The sequence below is a fragment of the Xiphophorus hellerii genome, chromosome 10 (assembly GCF_003331165.1).
Source record: "Xiphophorus hellerii strain 12219 chromosome 10, Xiphophorus_hellerii-4.1, whole genome shotgun sequence".
NCBI classification, from domain to species: domain Eukaryota; kingdom Metazoa; phylum Chordata; class Actinopteri; order Cyprinodontiformes; family Poeciliidae; genus Xiphophorus; species Xiphophorus hellerii.
In genome coordinates this window covers 20,134,837-20,153,908 of record NC_045681.1, presented here as the reverse complement: position 1 = coordinate 20,153,908, position 19,072 = coordinate 20,134,837, and the positions used below count along the sequence as shown (strand labels likewise).

The 19,072-nt window shown below is 40.1% G+C and overlaps 1 protein-coding gene and 1 long non-coding RNA gene across 2 annotated transcripts; both read left to right on the top strand.

Moving 5' to 3' along the window:
- Positions 1–8,155: 8,155 nt before the first annotated feature.
- Positions 8,156–12,065, top strand: LOC116727368 (trypsin-like; the record flags this gene model as incomplete). Its single annotated transcript, XM_032574761.1, has 5 exons — positions 8,156–8,361; positions 8,444–8,629; positions 8,887–8,948; positions 9,051–9,175; positions 11,922–12,065. Coding segments are annotated over 5 exons (723 nt in total), but the record flags the coding sequence as incomplete, so codon positions are not given.
- Positions 12,066–16,021: 3,956 nt separating this feature from the next.
- LOC116726690 (uncharacterized) lies at positions 16,022–16,655 on the top strand. Its single transcript, XR_004340647.1, has 3 exons — positions 16,022–16,124; positions 16,382–16,443; positions 16,546–16,655. It is a non-coding gene; the product is annotated as an uncharacterized LOC116726690 (long non-coding RNA).
- The last annotated feature ends 2,417 nt before the right edge of the window (positions 16,656–19,072 follow it).

The window sequence follows — 19,072 nt, the reverse complement described above, 5'->3', positions numbered from 1 at the left end:
ATTGCAGTTTATTGTGAATACTACATGTTTATAATATAACAATGTTGTTTGGAAATTTTTCAAAGCCAATTTTCCTTCAAAGGTTTTCTTCCCCCTGCCATGTGGCTCCGTTTCCTGTGAACAAGCAATTACCCAAAAATGAACACCGACGCTTTCTGTGCTCACAGCGACGGCAGAGCGGAACGCCGGCTGAATTTCCACAACACCTGTAGCTCAATCAGAAGGAATATTAAGTCCTCTAATTAGAGGATGACGGGGTCTCGCTCGGCACCAGGCTTTCTCATCACATCAAAACTTTTCAAGTTTCAGTATTCTTGTTAGACTTATTGAAACTAACAGTTGAAATATTTCACATGTTTTCAGTGTTTTTTTTAAATGAATATCTTATAAAGTTATGAAGTGCTTTATGTCCTAGAGTTACGCAATTATTTCTGGTGAAATTTCCAGTCTTCCAGCTTATCAGGCGCGACATACTGTAGTACCTCAAACGTAACGTGATGTTCATTTCATTGATTTAATTCTTGTTCTTTCAGTCAATGGACACAAATTGGACTTTTTACATGAGACACAATGCATGTATTTTTGGGGTGTCACATGTACCACCTCAAACTACACACCACATTTTTTACATGAGGGACGTCAGGGATTCCTCTGTTTCAATTAACAGGAAAAGTTTTTAAGACCGTTTGAAAACACTTCTCATTTCAATTTAGGACCTACGTGAACTTAATCCTGGTTCCTCCACAATCCTGCTCAGTTATAATCTTGCTTCACAGCACAGTCTGAGCTTTCTCCCGGCAAATCAGCGAACAGAAGATGGACTTGTGAATGACGACATTGATTTTCTGTGCCGTTTTAGATATTGTAGTCTGCCTTTAGTTTTGGCAACGGAAATTAACAAACGCTGCGTTCAAATCGTGCGACGGAAACTCGTCCAGCATCTTCAAATTGCCAGAATGGCTCTGGACGCGTCGCTGACATGCATTGAGAGGGGGCTCTTGACCTTTGCCTACTTTTTTCCTCTCCCCGGTTCTTTGTACAATGGCGGATGAAATATTGAGACACTCTTGTTTTTATTTACTACAAGTAAGGGCACGTGGTTGTCGGACACCTCTGTGCTGTGCTTGAATTCACCAGACAATCCAAAGGTGATGTGAGTTTGGTGAGTTTCACAACCTGGCTGTGCGCTGACACAGGTTGGTTTCAGTGCTACTTTCATCTTTTTTTGCCCAGTTTGACAACCCAGTCCCTAGATCTCCGGGCGAACACCAACGCCAGGCAGCAGAATCTCTCTGATTGTTTGACGGTCCGATTTTCCAGATTTTGCAACTCAAGCGATGGGACACGCATGACATGGCGTTGAACGCTCAAAATGGAAGTAGGAGCAAAAGAGGTAAGTATATGCTAAATTGTGTGTATATTGCAGATATAATAATAAGTAGTTATATTGTTTTTATACAGGATCAAATCCAAAGTAGTTTAGACAGAGTAGAGCCAAAGGAGACCTGGTGCAGGAGGCACTGGCCGGTTAGGAATTCTGAAATGAAATCCTGGCACCAAAGCATTAAAAGAACTTACGGAAAATACACATATTATAATTAAACGAGCAGATAAAGGCAGTTCTATTGTAATATGTATGGATGGAGAACAATATTTATGGGAAGGAAATAATTATTTAATATTGTGGAATGGATGAGCATTGGTTTTGTTTTTTATAACTTGGCTTTAATGACGGTTGCAAAAGACACACACACACACACCAACGGACGGCAGCTCTAATGGTTTTAGAACCCGACACACAGCAGAACCCGACACACAGCAGAACCCGACACACAGCGCTCACAAGAGTCTTCTGCTGCAACCACAGTAACAAAGTAACAGAGTTCTATATATGACAAATACCACCTATAATAAAAACAAAGCCTATATATAAAGGTGCTGTTCCTGTGGTAACTAAAATTGTTGATCTATATAGAAAGAAATGTATTAAAGCCAAACAAAGGACTTAACTGAGAGGTTCCTCTGAACCCAGAGCCAGAAGGTTCTACTTACTCCCTAAAATACACAAGGAACCAAAGAAATGGAATAAGCCCAATGTCTCTGATAGTAGCAGTGAAATTTATCATACAGCAGAATTTATTGATTATCTCCATTACATAGCAGTTATATTAAAGATGCATATGATTTTGTAGATGCAATTCAATCAGTTGCCTTACCTGAGGAGTCAATTTTATTTACCATGGATATAAATAGCTTATATACAAACTTAAATATAAAGGGGGAAAAAAAACCTTACTTATTAAATATCCCAACAATAAAAGGCTAGATAAGGAACTACTAAACTGCTGGACATTAACTTAAGAAGAAATTATTTTGAATTCGATGGCCAGTTCTTTCTACAAATCAAACGTACGGCAACGGGTAAGACGTTTGCTCCAGCTTATGCTAACATTTTCATGGCGGAATGGGAAACAGGAGTACTTATTTGCAGACAGGATGTTAGCCAAAGCGTTGTCCAGGTCACATTTCTCCTGCATTAGGCTGAACTAAAGTTTTCCAACGTAGTCATGGTTTGTTTAATTCGTTGAACTTGTGTTTCCTCTGCTACTGGCTAGAAAGGCCCGTCTGTCCACTGTTGGTGTGGGACGTCTACAGCTTTGCTCAGAGTCCTGTGGCGCTGCATGGAGTCACCAGTGCATAGATAATACAGGATTACAACACGGCGACAGATTCGTTCTTTGGCATCCGTTGGAACCCCAGGAGATTTTTGTGTGGCTTCACGCGTTAATCGGATTAAGTGAAACGATCATGCAGCTTTGCTTAAGCCTTTCAAGAGTTGTTGGATAGAACCGATCAGATTCTGATGCAGTGGTTCTGCGGTGTTTGTGGCGTTATCTACGGCGTTGCATTGTTTCCGTTTTTAACTACTGTTTAACATTCAGTTTTGACCGGTGCGACATTTCTTTGAATGCATTATTCTTAATCACTATAGTTAGTTTGGAGTTTAATGATATTGTAGTAGCCTAAAACTCACATTTTTTATTAATCAACTATAATAAAGTACAAGTAGTTTGATTGATTTTTTTATTATTATTCATTTGTAACCTGAGTCACATCTCTGCTTTGGATGTATGTACATGTATATTCATAATATAATGAATTATTTACTTGAAGCTGTTTAATTAAATTACTTGTGAATTGCAAAATTGTCTCCCTTGTCACTTTAAAGTACTTAAAGAATAATGTTAATGTCAGACACATTATCATTTATTTAAAACATGCATAAACAATTAGTCCCAACAAGAAAGGAAACGATTGTGAAGCATTAATATGATAAACCAATCTGGAGGGTAATGAATATTTAATGAGTAAACAGACGGTAATACTTTGTAATTAAATGAAGGAAAAGTTTTATAAAACAACGGAAATTTCACTACGTTGTATTTGAAAGTGGATGGCAACTGGAAAAGCTTTTTAAGGTTTTTGCTCACAAGAGTTTGGGTCAATTTTGTCTTTGTTTCAATTAGTGGCGTATGTAAACTTTTGGTTTCACCTTTAAAGTTTTTCCAAAAAATATTACTGACATCTTGGTTTCATTTCTGTTGGCTGCTGGAGGTCTGGTCTTGTTTGGAGCCGTTTTTTCCACCAGGAGGAGCCATGAGGTTGCGGTCTGTTGGAGGGCGGCTCCTGTGCGTAATTGGCACAATCATCGCCAGCATCAGAGGAGCGGGCGGCGGGTTCTCCGGTGCCAGAGTGTTATACCAGTAATGGTACCCAGAGCCCCCTGAGTGATTTCTCTGAGCTTTGTCCGAGAATCCAACTCTAGTAATCCTTCCTTGTTCTCCTGTTTTCAGGTGCACCTTCGTGACGCAGAGTATTCAGCTTGTGAATACCCAGTTCTGGCCTTTGGATTTCCCTCCTTCGTGGCGCCCGTACTCTCCTGTCCGCCCTCCAACGACTCTCCCATCCGCAACCTCGGAAAATCCTCCAACCTTCGGATCCCGGACCGAACTCCTCCACCCTCCCGTCAGCCTTCAAGGCTCCAGAACCAACCTGAGTCTCCCCCCCCCCCCACCCTCCGGCGGATGAACCTCACCTCACCCAGTAAGCTCCTTACCGAATCAGTTTTGTTCCAGTTTACATTACACTTACCTCTCCTCCAGCACTAAGACGATCCCGATCCAGTCCCTTCAAGAAAACATTTACCCAACCACATATTCATCAGCTTTTGAAAAGAAAATAAACTTGATTTATCTGATTCTTTGTGTTTCTGCATGTGGGTCAAGCCTGTAGCTTCAATTATGACAATTTCTTTCTCTTCTCAAAAAATGCACGTCGCTACACCGCTGCTATTAACTCACTAAACCTGGCACAAAGAATGGTGTTAGCCGTTTAACCAACACGTTCTCTGTGATTATATAATAAGCAGAGAGAGACGTACAGTGGGAAATGTTGAAGGACTTTTATAATTTCTGAACGGGAGGGATTAGAATAGCAAAACAGAAGCAGCAAACCTCCTGAGGTCCCTGTTTATCTATACATGTTAAAGAAAACATTTTATTAAAGAAATTAATCTCTTTAATAAAATAAAGATTAATTTAACCCACACCTATGTTTGGATTAAAGAGTTGACATGTAATGTATTCATATATAGGAATCTATCAAGACGAGGAGATTCATGTTCTATCAACACGAATCTCGTGTCGTGTTCTTCTATACCTGAAGAAAGGGGGAAAAAATAACACAGAACAAACATATTCATATATAATAATTACATCACTGAAAAGTACACGGTAAAAGTGTAATCCATTTTAGATGCTTTCGGTTTTTTGCTTATTTTAGTTTTGAATATTTTTAATATTGAAAATCAATTAAACAAAATGCCCCTCAACAAACCCACATGAAGCTTACCTGCAGGTGAAATGTGTAAAACCTTGTTAGCTTTCAGGCCTAACTTTTCTTCAACGTACAAACAAAAGCAGACATGTTCTCATGATATTCTTTTTTGGCCCATTTCTCAAAACATGTATATGTGTTCACGCATGTACATGTTGGTTTCTCTTGGGCTGGTTTCTCATCTTCCATCTTGTAATATCCATTCCAAAAACCGATTGCTGATATTTTCTATTTATTGACTCGATATAAAAGAATTGGTTACAACACAAATAAAACCTTAATTCACAAAAATGAGAAACAGAGGCACGGTTTGGAAAATCAAAAGAAACATGTTTTATCCAATGGTCTCGGTTGAAGAATCATGAGCATAGCAGGAATGGAAAGAGAAACCGAAGGAGTCCACCGTGTAAAGTCAAATCGAAAGTGCCTGGAAAAAGGATTTTAAAAGAAAAGAACAAATAGTCAGAAAACTAGAAGGAAATAAACGCATCAGCTTCCACAAGGACGCCATCAAAGTCAGACGAGGAAGACCTGGCAGCGCAGCAGTGAAATGCCCCCTGTGTTCTGCATAGGTCAAACCTGGGCTGCCCAGGGAACTGTGGACGAACAGATGGCGAGTCCTTCAGGAGCTCTCAGAAGGACAAAGTGCTACAGGCGCCTCCAGGCAAATAGAAATAGAGGTCACCAACTTCTGGTAGTTAAGGAAAACCTTACAAATGGTTTTGCAGTTTGTCTCCTTAATCTAGTCGGACATTACCTGCTTAATAACAAGCTTCAGGTCATTTGTATTCAGAGTTGTAGAAATATTTTCTTGCTTCTACAATATTTTTTTGGTTTCCTATACCTTTCTTAAAGGGCAGTATTGTGTGTTTTCCAGTCACATGGTGCCATAAAATGGCACCATGTGACTGTTACCTTAAGACATTATAAAAATGCCATGTATATCAAATACGACTTAACAGAAATTTGGCTTTGTAATTTAACTCCTTGAAATTGGGCTTCTGTTCCGAAACTCCGCCTTCAGGAAGTCATCCCGATATTCCTCAACTATTGATTCTTTCGCAACGTTTTTATGAACGTTGCACTGGGAAGTGGCTCGTATCATGAGCTTGGTGGATGCTCAGTTCCAGCAGGTGTTTGCTAATTGCTAGTCTGAAGGTGGAGCTTCATTCTCAAAGGCGGCGCAGGAGTTTTGCACAGCTGAATGGTTGCCACGGGAGACTAAAGGAGTTTTTTCAAACATGCATAAAATAATCAAAGCGACACTCCAGGTTTGTTTTTGATGAGGAAATAACATTATCACACAATGTAAAGCTCATAGTACTGCCCCTTTCATGCATGCACAATTTATTTATTTATTTATTTTTAGATATGTTGAATTAATTTGAAGTTAAAATTTTGAATATTGCACCTGCCGTTAGTGTACATTTAAGTATAATGTATGTTTAAAATTGAGTCAAAATATGTTTTTTCAGAAAACTTTTTTATCATTAGTGTTTCAAAAACAGCTGAATGCTGCTTTTTCTGAATTTTAGCCCAACTTTTCTGGAAACATCCACATATCCCAGAACAAGCTAACGTTGATGCTACTGCACTGATAGCCTGATGCAAAAGTCTTCACGTTAAGCCATTTATATTTAAACCAATGATTAGCAGCCAACCAAAACTGATTCAGCCAGCAGCAGCAGCCAGTATAATTTTGGATGGAAGTACAAACTAAAAAAGGAGGCAATTTAAAAACGTTCTAATGAAATCCACTAAATTCGCCGCCTGTCAACCTCGCTGCTAGCTTCCTTCAGCTTGTTTCAAAGCCTTTTTGGTCCGTAGAAGTGGAAGCTGAGCTGACCGCACAGAAGGAAGGACCCAGTTCCTCTTCGTTGCCTTTGTCCTTTGTCATTGCCTTTGGCTTTGGGGTCTAAACCCAGCTGATGAGAGAAGTGCAATTTGGGGTCACATGTTTTAGGGCTGGGTTTATCCTTTGAGGCGGTACAGTCTGTGGCCCTGACTCTTCTTCAGCTGTGGAGTCATCTTTGTCCATCTCGATCTTGGCTTGAATCTGCTTGAAGGAACCAACCGAAATTTCCTGAAAAAATGTAAAAGCAAAGAATCATGAGTGATGAAAGAGGTCTGTGTCTTTAAGAAAAATCATCACATCAGTTACAATTTTACCATAGGTTTCTTTTAAATGTTTATTAAAGATCTGAATTGTTTTCATTTATTTGGATAAATTTCTGTGACTTTTAATGTTTTTATATAATTTTGCATTTACAACAAATGCAGATGCTCTTCACCATCCAGCACTGTAATATTGTTCGTTTTCCAAATAAAACAAGCAAACCCTTTTCTGTTTGTATAGAGGGTCATTTTGAAAAAACAAAATGATTCTACTTTCAGGACCAAAGACAGATGTGAATTCTTGTAGATTGGAAACCAAACAGTTTTTTCTTCAAAAAAACCCCATCAACCTGAAAACAAGGACGAGTCGCTCTTTCTTCATAACATATAAAGTCATAACAGTTTTATTTCATCAAGTTTTCCCTTGAGCAAAACTCTCTGCAAGTTTGTGCACTGCAAAAACAGAAAAGTTACCAATTATTTTTAGTTTGGCTTCTAGTGCAAATCTCTCAGTCCAGTTGAGAAAAGGTAAAACTTACTTACAAGTAACTGTGCAGCAAAATATAGAAGCTGCTCGTTTTAAGACAATTTCTTAATGTTGATGAAAATGTTCTCTTTCATTGGCTGATTATTTAAGCTATAAGAGGGGGAAATGTTTTATTATTAGTGAAATAATCTGTCAATGGAACAAGAACTTTTTTTTCAAGTTACTTTAGAACGATGAGATGTTAAAGTTCCTCTGTATGCAGATGACAGCGCAGATCAGTGTCTGTCCTGTGATTGGACAGATCAGTTTCTGTCCTGTGATTGGTGGCTTCCTGTCCAGCAGGAAGTTGGGAACAGAGTTTAAAAGCTGCTGCAGGACTGCAGACATTCACAGGAAGCTGGACCAGCAATGGCTCTGCTGAAGGTTCTGCTGCTGCTGCTGGGTGAGTCGGACACACTGGACACACTGGAGACACTGGAGACACTTCCACTGGTTCCAGGGAGGCTGCTGCTTCTCTCAGACTCTCAAACTTCCCTCTGATTCTGTTTCAGACTGAAACTTTGCATATAAATTGTGATGCTTTTTAATCTTTAACTGTTTATTCTTTTTCTTCTCCAGCAGCCATGTTTGCACCTGATTTCTGAGTAAAATCCTCCTTTTTCTTCTTCAGGTGTTTCAGTGAACTCAGATGTTTCTCTGCAGAAGAGAATCATTGGAGGTCATGACTGTGATGACACGGAGCGTCTTTATCATGTTCGGATTGTGGGCATAAACGGTAACAATAACATCTTGTGTGGAGGAACTCTGATCCACCCTAAGTGGATTCTGACTGCAGCTCACTGCTGGAAGTCGGAGCCAGGCTGGTAGGAAAGAGACATTAAGACAGTTTTATCTGCAGATGATCAGGTTTTCTGTGTGTTCATTATAATCTAACCTTTTCTGTAGGATATTCACAGCAGTGTTAAAAGTTCATCCACCGACTGCTAACCAGCAGAATTTGTTAATCCATAACAATCCTGTGATTTACGCTGACCACGGCCGGGACCATGACGTCATGTTGATGAAGCTTCCAACACCAGTAACAGATGTCCCACTTGCTCAGCTACCAAATTGCAACAATCGTCTTAAAATGTAAGTCTTCCTCTGATCAAATACATGACATCAGGTTTTCTGTCTCCACTCCTCCAGTCCTGTCCACCAGCAGAACCAGAACTTAGCATAGCTCAGCTGTGTTGGACCAGAGACACATGTTAAGGACACAAGACATCATCACTGAGGACCAGAGGTGGACACTCCTGTGTCAGTGGATGAAGTGCTTCATGGATTTATTTTCTTTATTTCTACATTGTCATCTTGTATTTTTACATCTTGTTCTTATTGTGTTGTAGAGACGATACTGTTCAGCTGGGCGGAGAGGGACCAACGAGAACCGGGCCCAATAATCGCCGATGTGAGAGAAATATTGAAGTTATGAGAATAAAATCTTTGTTTCTGACTCCACAGACAAAGGTTGAGTGAAAAACATGTCCATGATTCTCATGTTTCTCTACAGTAACCAATAGTCCTATGCCACCGCGTCTTCAGTGTGTCGACATGAAAGTTGTTGCTGTTTCCCAGTTCAGTCAGAAACGTGGGCACATATTCAGTACTGCAGCACCGAACAAGGATACATGTCGTGTAAGATTGTTTCTTCATTATCTCTCTACAGTGATTAGAAGACTTTTCTTTTTTACAACATGAATATCGTCACCTTCTTAAAATAATTGCCTAAGTCATTTTTTGCCATTTTTCAGGAAACACAAAAAACTGAACCATTTGTTAAATAAATGATATTTACAAACAATTTTAATCAAAAAAGTTGTAACAACAGATGTCTTTTGACATACAAACAGCAAGGTCAGTCAAACATGGAACATGACAGAATTAAATGACTTAGGTAAATTTTTTAACATGCCTTTGTGACCTAGGCAATTTTACAGCACAAACTAACAAAACATAATGCTGAGGAGGCATGTGCATTTTTTCCACTTCTCCTTCCAGCTCTTCTTTGCTGGGTTCTTGTGTGATGCCTATTAGTGTGGCAAATTGTCAAAGAAGTGATGACACTCTACAGGCATGATGGGTTTCATTGACTGGAGGTCCTGGAACTTTCTCTCTTTGATTGGCAGAGCACATGGAAACAAACTTATCCATGCCATTGGCCCATTTGGCACCTGCACCCTTTGTGGCAGTTCTTCCCACACAGAGTCTTCTGAAAAGGACAGCTTGAAATGGACTTTGCCTTCACTGCTAAACTGAAGAGCCCGCAAGTCATGCACAGTCGGGTCTCCAACTTTTTTGTCTGGTCTGATGCTGAAGAAGTAAGATCCATTCAGCTTCAGGAACTCATCGTGCTTGAGCACTTTCACATAGTAAGGTGATGGCCTGATTCTTGCAGTCTGGAGTACAACGACATAGTCTCTTGGGGTGAAGATATCTGCAACTATTTTTCGTTCAATAGTACTATGCATACTGTCACACTCCATTTGTGTATGACCTGCAAGAAGGTATTTCTGGGTTATTAGCACCCCATATTTTCTTGCAAGCTCAGAGTATGCATTCACTACACATGTATTGCGATTCTGAAAACCGCAACCGTCGCTCCACACTATGATCTCCTTGAGGTCTGGATGGCCTTTGATCACACCTTCAAAATGATGATACTGAAGATGTGCAAATACCTCGCTACAGAGGTCACCTTCTGATTCGTCCCAAACGTAGCAGTAGCCTTCCTTTGATCTCAAGTTGAAAAGGGTAAAGTTGTGGACCTGCAGTTTTGTTTTGTAGTACAGGCTGCTGGCTTGGGTTTTTGGACACAGTAGCACAGTTTGCAAGTCCATTGTCCAAACGGACTTCTCTTCATCAGCAGAATCCTTGTCCCTAGATTTCTCTTGCCTCACTTCATCCTTCTTGGTGACATGTGCGTGGTATGCAGCCTTACTGATATTTCCATGTTTGAATGAAACACAAACATCACACTGATCTTTTCTTGGAATAAATACGGAGTAGTTCTCCTCATGGAACACAGCTGTGAAATATTGGATTCCAACAGCTCTCACTCCAGCAGTTGCAGCTGCCTGTCCATATTCATGATGTAGTTGGGAGATGGTTGTGCCTTGGTAAAGGAACTTCTTGTAGGTAGCTGTGCTTCTGCAGTAGTGTGAGTCAACACTGGGCAGGTCCCTCAACCAGTTCTTAAGGAAATCCTTGACATCAGTTTCAACCTTTGTATGCTTGCCACTTTTGGGTCCAGATTTTGATGGCACCTCTGCTTGTTTTTCAGGGTTGATGGGGTCATCCAGCCATTTTGTAATGGTTCTTTCAGGGAGACCAAGTGTAGAAGAAAAAAGTGCCTTGCACACTTTAACACTTGTTCCATCTTCAAGCTTCAGTTGGCAGGAAAATGATGAATTGCGTCGGGATCCCTCAGTAACTATTTTTTGCTTCATGCTAGTCTTTGTGACCAAAGTGGGGACATATAACCGACGTTCTTCCCAGGTGTTCATTGCCCAAATCTTGTCAAATACCCACTGCCGCTGCTCTTCTGTAAGGACTTGGCAGTCTCGAGTTGAGACTCGCTGACAGAACTTGGAGTTGCAGGGAGGACCCATAGTCTTTGCACTTATTTCTTTGCCACTTTTGCGCTTGTATGACATTCCTTTCAGACGTTTCTGCTTGGATTCATTTTGCTTCCATGTTCTTGGACTGAGGCGTTTATGTCTTTTCGTTTTGCCTGCATCTTTCAATGCAACATCCTCATCCTGCTGTTCTAAAGTTGTTGCCACCATAGATAGGCTGTTTTCATCTTCAGGAGAGGAGGACTCATCACAGGTTGGGGTATAGTCCGGATCTTGAATGACATCATCACCATCATCGCCATCATCATTTGATATCGCCTCTTCTTGGTGTGGATGTGTCTGCTTGGCATCTTTAACTTTATCCATGGGAGTAGATGGTGCATCATTATCAACATGCTGCATCATCTCTTTATTGATGGTCTCATTGTCATCCTCAGTAGATGAGGACAGACTGGTGTCATCCCAACATGGGAAGAGTCCTGAATCTTGGAAATAGCATCAGCAGCTGTGTAGAATTTTCGTCTCCTTGAATCATCCGCCATCTTGAAAAACTTCTAAAATTGCCTAAGTCAATTTGTCTGGTGACTTAAGCAAAATAAAACTGCCTAAGTCACATTCTTGACATAGGCAATTATACAAAAAGGGTAGAATGGCATGATCTGTTTAATTGAGGATGTTGGCAATTTTACCAGAGGTGGCCAGCATCATGAAGAGATGATTTAGGCAAATAAATCATTTTTGAAAAAAAATGACTTAGGCAATTATTTTAAGAAGGTGACGATATATTGATATAAACTTTTCTACAGGGTGACTCTGGTGCAGCAGTGGTGTTCAACGACATGATTTATGGTGTGAATGCTGGCTGTGGAAAATTTGCATTGCAGAAGCCAGGTGGAATCATGGATGTGTGTGAATACATGGATTGGATAAAACAAACTATCATGAAATAAAATTCTCATCAAATTTCCTCTCAGATGTAATTTTCTTTTTTCACCTGACCTTGATCTCTCTAATTGAGCTTTCTCTGCATCCGAAATGAAAAATAAATCAATAAATGAATGAAAAATAATTATTTCCTGGCTGATCATCTTTACTTTCAAAGTTCAGTTTGTTCAGCTCTGGAGATACAAATCCAGATTTAGTTCACTTTAAACTCCAACAAGACCGAAGAGCTGTATGCAAAAATAAATGGAACAGAAGCCTCATAATACAACTATTAACAAATAACATCATACTATTTTGTTGCACAATAACATTTTCTTAAACATTAAAATACATCAAATAAAGATACAAAGGAAATCAAAGCTGCGATCAGCCCTCGAAGCCAAGCGCCGCTCCGGCCTGTCGGCCACCGTGGGGGTTCCCGCACCGCCGCCCGCCAGCCACCGCAGAAGCCGCCACGCATTTTCCCCGCCCGTCCACCAGGCGATACACATGAATGCGTTCGGCAGCGCTCCCCGACGACTCACAAAAAATCTGGTGCAGATCGGTCGATGCATTGAGGAGATACAGCCGATGTATTAACTTAGGGGGCGCAGTGGAGTCAAATTACATTTCAATACCGTTGGGCTCTTTAAAGGTGAACAAAGGTCATATATATCGAGTTTGGTGCCAGTCAGATCATCCATGTGTGATTTAAAGACATGAATAAGTATGAATATGGCGAGGGACTGATATTCGCCATTTGGCCACGCCCACACGGTTCAGCCAGCAGCAAGCATTGACAGAGCTCCTCATCAGAATCATCTTGATTAGGTCAAGAGAGCCATAGATGGAACTTTCCAAGGAAAAAAACAGCACTTCCTGTTCTGAGGGGGCGGGGCTTAGATGACGTCATAACATGATGATATAGGATCGTCAGGCATCCCACCAGGATCACTCATGCAAAGTTTGGTGCAGCTCGGTCAAAACTGTGGAATTCAGAGCCAAACGTATGGCAACTGGCAGGTCACTTCACCACTTCGCCACGCCCACCTGCTTCATCGCAGCTGGTCAGGGTTGGAATCCACAACACACCAACATGTCTTCTGTCTCTGGACACAGTTTCATGTTGATGAGGTCAAAGGGGTAAGATAGCGACCGTTCACAGTAAAACATGACACTTCCTGTTCTCAGGGGGCGTGGCCTAACTGATGTCATCATTTGACCACAGGGTATTGTAGGCCACCTGATGACGATCAATCACTAAAAGTTTGGTGCCTCTATGTGTTTTTGTATAGGAAATATAACTTTCGTTTTTCATGGCGGTGTAGGTGAACTTTGACCCCTGGTAACCTCCCTTCAACATGCTCAAAAACTCACCGTTTTGATAACTTTGATAACATGCCTTATGATCAGACTGACCGAGTTTGAAGCCGATCAATCGAAATCCCTAGGAGGAGTTCGATCAAATACGAAGGCTGTAAACGTCAAAAATGGGGTCAAAATCGGACCTTCAATCCAAAATGGCTGACTTCCTGTGATACTTGCACTATGACATTAATTGTAAATTCTGAGCGTCTTAGTGAGCTCTACAACTGTACCGAATTTCAGGTCTCTATGATGAAGTAAGGGAATAGCAGAGGGTCTTTTGAAAATTGCTAGGTGGCGCCATTGAGCCATTTTTTTTGGTGAATTTTTTAACAGGCTTGACACTTCCGCCAAGTTTGGTGAGTTTTTGAATATGATAAAGCCCCCAAAGAGGGGGGCAGAATCGTAAGAATAAGAAGAAACAGTACAAAAACAATAGGCCTTCGCAGTAGGCCTTCGCACCAATAGGCCTTCGCAGCGCTTTGCTGCTCGGGCCTAATAAAAAGTTAAATTAAAAGTTAAAATTTTGGAATGAAGGCAAAGTTTCAAGAAACTTTAAAAACTGTCACGAATTGCGGTAAAGAGGCAGAGAATGATAATTAAACTGGGAATATCTTGTTTCTGAATAAATGAAACAGCTGTTTGTTAGAATCAGTAATAATATCCACTGTCTCATAAATAGAAAATAAATGTTGTCAGATCAGATTGTTACTTTTGTATTTATTTCTGGTTTTTAGTGAAGAAAATAATGGATTTTCAATAAAATATTAAACGCATTTGTAGTTTTAAAAGCTGTTGGACTCATCATGAAAACCACAATCTGCATCAAACAGTTCATGTAGAAAACCATAACATCTGTATGGATATGTTGGACGTGTTCTGGTAAATTCTAACAGTTTTGAACACATTTTGTAATGACTTAAACTTTAGAAACATTAAATAGACAAACACTCAAACCTTTTCTGTCTTTGGAGAAGATCGGAGGAAGCTGAACATTTAGCTTTGAGTTAAATAATTAGTTAGCAAGCTAAATATTATTTGCTAGCTAAACGTTAGCTTTGAGCTAGCTAATTAGTAAACTTAATATTTAGTAGTTGCTAACTAAATATTTTAATGGCAAGCATAAATGTTTAACTAGTTGTTAAAATCTGTCATTGTTTTGCATTTATTGATGTTTTTTGGGAAAACGTTTGTGTCTGATCAGTTTCTCTCAGCTTTCCTAGATGTTGTTGTCATGGCGTCAGGACTTCTCATTTTGATGACAAGTTAATTGACATGAGGAGCTGCTTTAGAGGAACAAGCCATCCATTCTGAATTAGCTCTGAATCACTTTTGCAGATTAGTTAGATTTCCGGTTTGTAGTAATTGTTTGAATAAATGCTCCAGTTGCTGTGCAAAAACGAACCAAAAACTCAGAGGAACTGGAAAACCAAAAATCCTTAAAGTCTGAAGAACTTCTTCACATTTAAGTTGCAGATTATTGTAGTTTAAAGACTGAAAGAAATCAGGTGACAAAACGTGCTTTGGTGACTATTAGATGCAAACTTAGATATAAGTAACAGAAAAAAAGGGGAGGGCAGAAGACGACGATTAATTAGTATAGAGAGGTTCTACATATTAACTAATCTTACATATTATCTTACATGCTCATTTTGCTGTACTGATATTTTTTCCTCTTAACTTTTTCCTCCACAGGTACTACTTTACATCTCCATTTCCTCTTTTCCTTTAAATTAGAAATATTTTTATCATGTTTGATGGACTTTATTTGAGAATCATATTGAATTTGGTATGTTTCTACTCATTGGTTTCAGCCATGTTTTTATCATGTTTAATCACTTCGATCTTAATATCACATTATCTTAGCTTTGTGACATGAGTCCAGCGGTTTGCAACACTGAGGGCTGCGGGCCGTTACTGGAGACGTGGCGTTCTGTGGGGGGGCCACGGCCCGATGCGACGGCTTGAAAGAACGATCTGCTGCACTTTAGCTTAGGATCCACATGCACCACACTTAGTGATTATGGTGGGGTGGAATCTGTGCCATCAGGGGAGCTGCTAGGAATAAAGAATTGTGATTTCCTCTATCTTTTTTATCTGCTTGCAGCAATAAAGGAAATGACACATTAGAGAACGCCCTCTTTAGGGCATAGCTTAGATAAAAACCTATAATAGGAATCAGAAACTGTTGTTAGATACTATTTTGCTGTGTTGTCCCATAAAGAAACATGGCGATGGACCAGCGCTGCATTTTGGTCTTAAGAACTCACTGAGAAGACCAAATATTCATACACGGAGCGTCTTTATTATGTTCGGATTGTGGGCATAAACGGTAACGATAACATCTTGTGTGGAGGAACTCTGATCCACCCTTAGTGGATTCTGACTGCAGCTCACTGTGGAAGTCGGAGCCAGGCTGGTAGGAAAGAGACATTAAGACAGTTTTATCTGCAGATGATCAGATAAAACTGGTCATCTGATCAGATGAACAGTTTTGTCTGATCAGGTGATAAAACTGTCATCATTTTTGCTCATTATAATCTAACCCTTTGTGCAGGAAATTCAGAGCAATGTTAAAAGTTCACCCACTCACTGCTAACCAGCAGAATTTGATAATCCATAACAATCCTGTGATTTATGCTGACCACGGCCGGGACCATGACCTCAGTAACAGATGTCCCACCTGCTCAGCTACCAAATTGCAACAATCGTCTTAAAATGTAAGTCTTCCTCTGATCAAATACATGACATCAGGTTTTCTGTCTCCACTCCTCCAGTCCAGTCCACCAGCAGAACCAGAACTTAGCATAGCTCAGCTGTGTTGGACCAGAGACACATGTTAAGGACACAGGACATCATCACTGAGGACCAGAGGTGGACACTCCTGTGTCAGTGGATGAAGTGCTTCATGGATTTATTTTCTTTATTTCTACATTGTCATCTTGTATTTTTACATCTTGTTCTTATTGTGTCGTAGAGACGATACTGTTCAGCTGGGCGGAGAGGGACCAACGAGAACCGGGCCCAATAATCGCCGATGTGAGAGAAATATTGAAGTTATGAGAATAAAATCTTTGTTTCTGACTCCACAGACAAAGGTTGAGTGAAAAACATGTCCATGATTCTCATGTTTCTCTACAGTAACCAATAGTCCTATGCCACCGCGTCTTCAGTGTGTCGACATGAAAGTTGTTGCTGTTTCCCAGTTCAGTCAGAAACGTGGGCACATATTCAGTACTGCAGCACCGAACCAGGATACATGTCGTGTAAGTTTGTTTCTTCATTATCTCTCTACAGTGATTAGAAGACTTTTCTTTTTTACAACATGAATATATTGATATAAGTTTTTCTGCTTCTGGTGCAGCAGTGGTGTTCAACGACATGATTTATGGTGTGAATGCTGCAAGTGGAACAGAATACGCATTTCGGACGCCAGTTGCAAACATTGATGTGTGCGAATACGTGGATTGGATAAAAGAAAGAACTGGGCTTAAATAAAACATAAACTATCATGAAATAAAATTCTCATCAAATTTTCTCTCAGATGTAATTTTTTATATATATAAATACGGTAGTTGTATCTTCATCAGTTTGTTCCACAAGTTTGTCGAATCAGGATAAATGAATAGTTTAGTTTTTTCTCACCTGACCTTGACCTCCCTGATGGAGCGTTCCCAGAAATGAAAAATAAATGAATAAACGAATGAAAAAGGATCATTTCCTGGCTGATCATCTTTACTTTCATGGTTCAGTTTGTTCATCACATTTTTAATAAAGATGCAAAGGAAACAAAAAGTTCAATAATTGAAAACTATTTAAAAGTTAAAATCTGGAGTGAAAGAGAAGTTTTAAGAAACTGTTTAAAAACAGGTCAAACCAATTAATTGCCATTAATTTGGTTGAGACGAATTTAACCTAAAATTTACAGTAGAAATGTTTCCTCAAGTGGAGTTAAACAAACTGCCACTGTTATTTCTAATTTTAACAACTTTTATAGGCTTACAGGAAGCTATAAGAAATAATTATCTTGGGATATATACTGTAGATGAGTGCAACACAGAGAGGACCAAATATCTTTTGCGTTATCTGACGGATGTCTTGTCAGATGTCGTTTTGGATTTAGTTGAGAACCATAGGAACAAATACGGCGACTTAAAAGCCATATTTGGTTTCTCAGGCCGTCGCCCAGGCAACGGGCATTGAAGAGAACATAAAGTCTGAGTAAGCAGAGATATTTGACATGTTTTTTCTAAAGCATGTCTTATCGACGGTTACATCTCCCTTAGATGAAGAGGACCCCATAGAGTTTCTCAAGGTGGGATTAGGATTCAGTTCCTTGATGAAACCTGTTATCAACATCATCCAGGAACTGATGACAACGAGGCGTCGACGAGAAGATCTGAGACAGACACATGAGGAACAGAACAAGGACACAATACGATAGTCGTTGCTGTGCAGAGGCATCAGGAAGTCGAAGACATGTTGCTGTGTCAGCTACCTGAAAAAGACACAAGAACGCGTTGTCGATAGCGTCTGGGCCGAAGTTGAGGGACAGCGATACGAAATCCAGCAGAAATTGATTCCTAATCTGAGCCAAAAGGTTTTCGAAGACATTTCTAAAACCTTGGGCTGTCCTGCTGGATGGACGCTGTCTTTCATGGAGCATTCGGTGGTCGACGACGCAATCACGTCGTGTCTGGAGAGTCGGCTGAAGGCGCGCCCGAAAATAGGAGGCAATTTTATTACAAGGTTTTTTTTTCTGGTGCTAGATGCCTAGCATAGAGGAACAGTGGTTAGCACTTGCAAGTTTAGTGCTAAAAAGCATAGAATCCACTGTGACGATTCACCTGCTTAATTTTTACACACAGGCGACTAGATCCAGAGTGGAGCTTTTTTCAGGCAGCAGTAGATCTCTATTGGAAGAGACATGAGTGGAGGTGAGCCTGAGGGCACACGTAACTGAGCGAGAGTGTGAAGGTCTGTTTTTCTAAAGACCTGCACTTGGCCAAGAAGACGGCTCAAGCTTTGCTGCTCAGTTGAGAAAACCCTTTTGAAATGTTGGTACATAATTCATTAGCCCACTTCTACTGCTCCAAAGTTTTGTCTTTAATCTTAAAAGTAGCCGAATGTTTGGTCAAGGCAGATAAACTCTCAAGTACGGCAACTTTCAGCAAGCAAGTTAAGGCAGCCGCAGACTTCGTCCAAAGTTCTGAAATCGTCCCTCATTGACGTAAACGTGACGAGAATTGCGTTGTTTCGTTCGCAGAGAGGCGGCCGCCTTCACTTCTCGACACCATTACAAACGTGCGCAAAACTTTCCCAATATTCTTTTAATGTAGAGAAAACAAAATTTCACAATGGAATTAAAATCACATGTGAATAAGCTTGCTTGCGTAGCGTCATTAAAAGTCATTCTGTTTTCCCTTTCATTTAATCTAGCACTTATTTCTTTTCCCCTTGTGGAAAAGTTCACCCGAAGACCATTTCCAGGTAGATAAAGTAAATTTTCTCCAGCTTTAAGACCAAACTAAGCTGCTTGGCACTCAGCAGATAAGAAAAGCTTGTGAGAGTGTAGTAATTTCAGAAAGTCTTCTGATCACCGGTCCAAAGCGAGGGTTTAAGAAATACTTAAGGAGGATTTCTTAAACCCTCGCAGTACACAGTTAGC